The sequence below is a fragment of the Mus musculus genome, chromosome 17 (assembly GCF_000001635.26).
Source record: "Mus musculus strain C57BL/6J chromosome 17, GRCm38.p6 C57BL/6J".
NCBI lineage: Eukaryota > Metazoa > Chordata > Mammalia > Rodentia > Muridae > Mus > Mus musculus.
Window position 1 is genome coordinate 87,388,320 of NC_000083.6, and position 3,668 is coordinate 87,391,987.

The 3,668-nt window shown below is 48.0% G+C and overlaps 1 protein-coding gene across 4 annotated transcripts in view; it reads right to left on the reverse strand.

The window, feature by feature from the left end:
* Positions 1–1,250: 1,250 nt before the first annotated feature.
* Positions 1,251–3,668, reverse strand: part of Stpg4 (sperm tail PG rich repeat containing 4) — a 38,512-nt gene continuing 36,094 nt past the window's right edge. The window contains exon 5 of one of the 4 annotated variants that reach the window (XM_006525072.3): positions 1,251–1,393. In XM_006525072.3, the coding sequence (XP_006525135.1) occupies positions 1,277–1,393 (117 nt within the window). In that variant the 3' untranslated portion in view covers positions 1,251–1,276. The remainder of the gene's footprint in view (positions 1,394–3,668) is intronic. The other 3 variants (NM_029298.1, XR_001782126.2, XR_385380.4) reach the window with 3 other exon arrangements.

Genomic DNA, 3,668 nt, shown 5'->3' on the forward strand with positions numbered 1-3,668 from the left:
ACACATACACATATACATATACATATACATATACATATACATATATATATGGCATGCACTCTAAACTAATAATAAATGAGCTAGGCTGAGGCTTGGTGGTTAAACACATGCTTACCATAATACATGAGGGCCCGTGTGTACCACACACACACACACACACACACACACACACACACACACACACAGGTTAAACATATAGAAAATGATACATGGCAAAGGAAGGAGTAACGCCATAGTGCAGTAATCAGACCAGTAAAATAATAGCCATCTATTATCAAGCTCTGTGCAATAGCTATAATTATCTATGGCTAAAATTCCTTCCCGAGGAAGACAATGTCTGTCCCTTCCCCACCTCCATTCCCCAGGTTCCCAGTGACAAACTGAGATATAGTTCTAAAGTTTGCTCTGGGAAGCCAGTGAGTTACTGGACTCCCTCTGGACAGAATGGCAAGTGGATACCCTTAGAGAAGCCACACAGGAAGGTCTTTCCCAGCCTGGACACCTCTAAGCTCCTCGTGGAAGCCATAGTCTAAGGGCAGAACTGCATGCAACTGGCTGGGCCGCATGGCTGCCTGGATACTCAGGTGAGAATCCACGTCCCGGCCCCTCCCTCTGTCTTCAAGAAGATCAACAGCCAGCGAGCCTCGGTGTGATGACCTTCTGCACATGGAGAAGGCGGTGACACTTTGTCTAAGAGAATAGTCCTGTAGAACAGTGACATGTTTGCACCCAACAGACAGGGTAATGGCTTTGTTTTTATGGGTGTCACCACAAACTTGTACCACAATGTCATTAGGCAATAGAGCCTTTTCTGCTCCTTTGTATTTTCCAGAGGCCTCTGTCAGAGATGAAGCCATCGCTGGCCAGGATGTTAGCGGTCGTGTGACTGTGTAATGGTTGAGTTCTTTTCAAGAAGTTGAAGAAGAGACAGTACTACCTTTTGGGAGCCTGTCAACCAACCCATTGTCTTCAAGAGGACCTGGAGACGGTCCAACGTTAGTGTGATGGAGCTGGAGAGGCCAAGGGTATGCAGCACATAGCCTAGATACCTGGACCATGCACACCGCTACAAGGCACAGCCTGGACCAGTCTCAGGGACAGCTATACTCTTAGATTAAGCAGAGCAACTGACTGTCCAGACGAGGATCCTATGTGATGGTCACCCAGACAACTGCCTTGCTTGTTGGTCAACCCCTGTGAGAAACAGGGGAGATCATTTTCTAAACGTAAGAACTTGTTAAAACTCAAGGTAACTTGGCACCAATATTGTTTTATTTTAAAAGCCAATTGTGTTGTTGAAGAAGAGACTGTGTTCTCTACCCATTTTGGCAATGGTTGAAGACTGCTTGGGGAACTGTCTCGAAGATGTGTATGCTCCTGGGCCTGGTGTTTTCTGAAACAGACAAAAAAGATGGGGCTGGATGAGACCGACACCCTAAGTGCCTGCGTCCAGCTCCTAGATGAGCTGCGGCTGACGCATTCCTGAGGAGAGAGATAAGGAATGTCTTGGGACCTGAAGAGGCTCCTTTTGGGAGTCACCGTGAGACTGGGAGATGCCAAGACAAGGGCAGGAAAGCCAGTGACGGCTGACAGCACCTGGGTGTGAGGGCTCGTTCACTCTCTCCTGGGACCTTGGAGCACAATTTCTTCAAGTGGCACTAGCCCAGGAAATTCTTGTCACGGAGGACTCCATCTTCCTCCTAACTACTGGTTAGGAGCAGTAGCCAGGTCTACCGGTCTAGCAGCCCTGGCTGGAGAGATGGGATTCTGCAACAACGTGTCTAAGTCAAAAGCCCACCAACTGCTTCCCATGAGGGATACAGCGAATCTGAGCTCTTTCTCTGGGCTCCGTGAGCTCTCATAGGAGCATTTTGTGTGTGTATGTTTGTGGGTATATGCACATGTTTATGGCTGTATATGAACATGTGTATGGTTGTGAGCTTATTGACATGAATCCTCTGTAAGAACAGCAAGGACTCTTAACCTGAACCATCTCTCTAGCCTTGAACATAGAGATCTACCTGCCCCTGCCTCTCAAGTTCTAAGATTAAAGGCATGGGCCATTACCACTCGACCAACCTGAGTGCCCATTTTTAAACATCATGTGTTCACTTTGTTGAAATTCTTGAACAAAGCATTTTGTCAGGTCTCAATTTAAAGCAGAAATGAATGTTCTTTTCTGAGAGCAAGACTTTAGCTCTTGGTCATTGCTTCCCAGGAGGGATGCACACACATTCTTGAAAGCGAAGAGAAGGCTTATCTTGGGCCCCTTGAAAGAGCATCATTGTAGCAGTTAAGGGCAGAGGTTCTGGTGTGGTACATAATTGTAATCATTGCACTTGGAAGAAGGAAGATCAAGACCAAACTGGGCTATACAGTAAGACCATGTCTTTGTCTTGAAAGAAAGGGGCTCCAGCGGCAACTCAGTAGTCAAGAGGACTTTCTAGGCAACCATGAGGGCCTGAACTGAGACCCCAGCACCCATGAAACAAGGCAGGCGAGACCATGAATGTGCTTATAACTCCAGAAATAAAGGGACATCTGGGGCTGGCTGGCTGCCTTCTTAGCTGAAAATATGCATTCAGGGAGACAATGTGCTTCAAAGGAATAAGGTAGGGAATGCTAGAAATGGGTGGGCACCCAATGCTGTCTTCTGGCCTACACACATGCACAGCCACATGCATGCATGTATGCATACACACACACACACGCATTCACACACACACTTCACACATACACACTTCACATGCATTCACACACACATTCACACACACACTTCACACTCACACACACTTCATACACATTACACACACACACATACATTCACACACTCACACACAGAATGAGGAAGGAGGAAGAGGATAACCATGCCGACATGGGTTTCAGGATCCAGCAGGCCCAGGTTTGAGTACTAGTGCCAGGACCCAGTGTTGGCTCCATCACCGCCATTAACTATTGTCACTCCGGACATGTCTGCCCTCCCTTGCTGTTCATCCCTTCTCCGGGAGGCCGTGGGTGGTAGCAGTATCACCCTGAGCATGGAGCAGAGCAGTCAGGCTGCTGGATGACATCAGCTGGCTACAAAAGCTGCTTTTAAAGGCAGGATGTTTGCTCGGCCAAAAGCAAAGGAACAGCCTGGAAATCCAATCAAGTCCTGGCCCCACGTCAAGGGAAGCGGAAGCCTTTATTGGTGCTATTAATGGGGCTGCAGCATGAGTGTGCAGGCCTGGCAGGCCAGCTCACAGACAAAGACTAGGGGTGGTACATACACAAAACCACAAGGCTGGTGGCTGTGGCACCAAGGATCCTCCAGCCCTAATTTCTTACCAGGCGACACTAAAATTTCCTCTAAGAGGAAGCATCAAGCCTGGACTCCTGCCCCTACTTAATGGACACTTCTCTTTCTAGTCATTTGCTCAGTTTTCTTGGGGTTTGGTTTTCAGGTGGCGAAGGGTACCTGTGAGCCATTACTGCTGTCGGACTCCTAATCCCCAAAGCCCAAAAGTTTTCTCTTGGCTGTCCCCTTAAATCCTCGCCCCTCACAACATAATGAACATTCTAGATTCCAAGGGAAATCTCTGGCTGACTGGCTGGCAGACTTCTTATCTACTGAAAGAGGAAGAGGTGCCTGCCCACTTTTGTGGAGGTCCCCACGTGATGAGGCCATC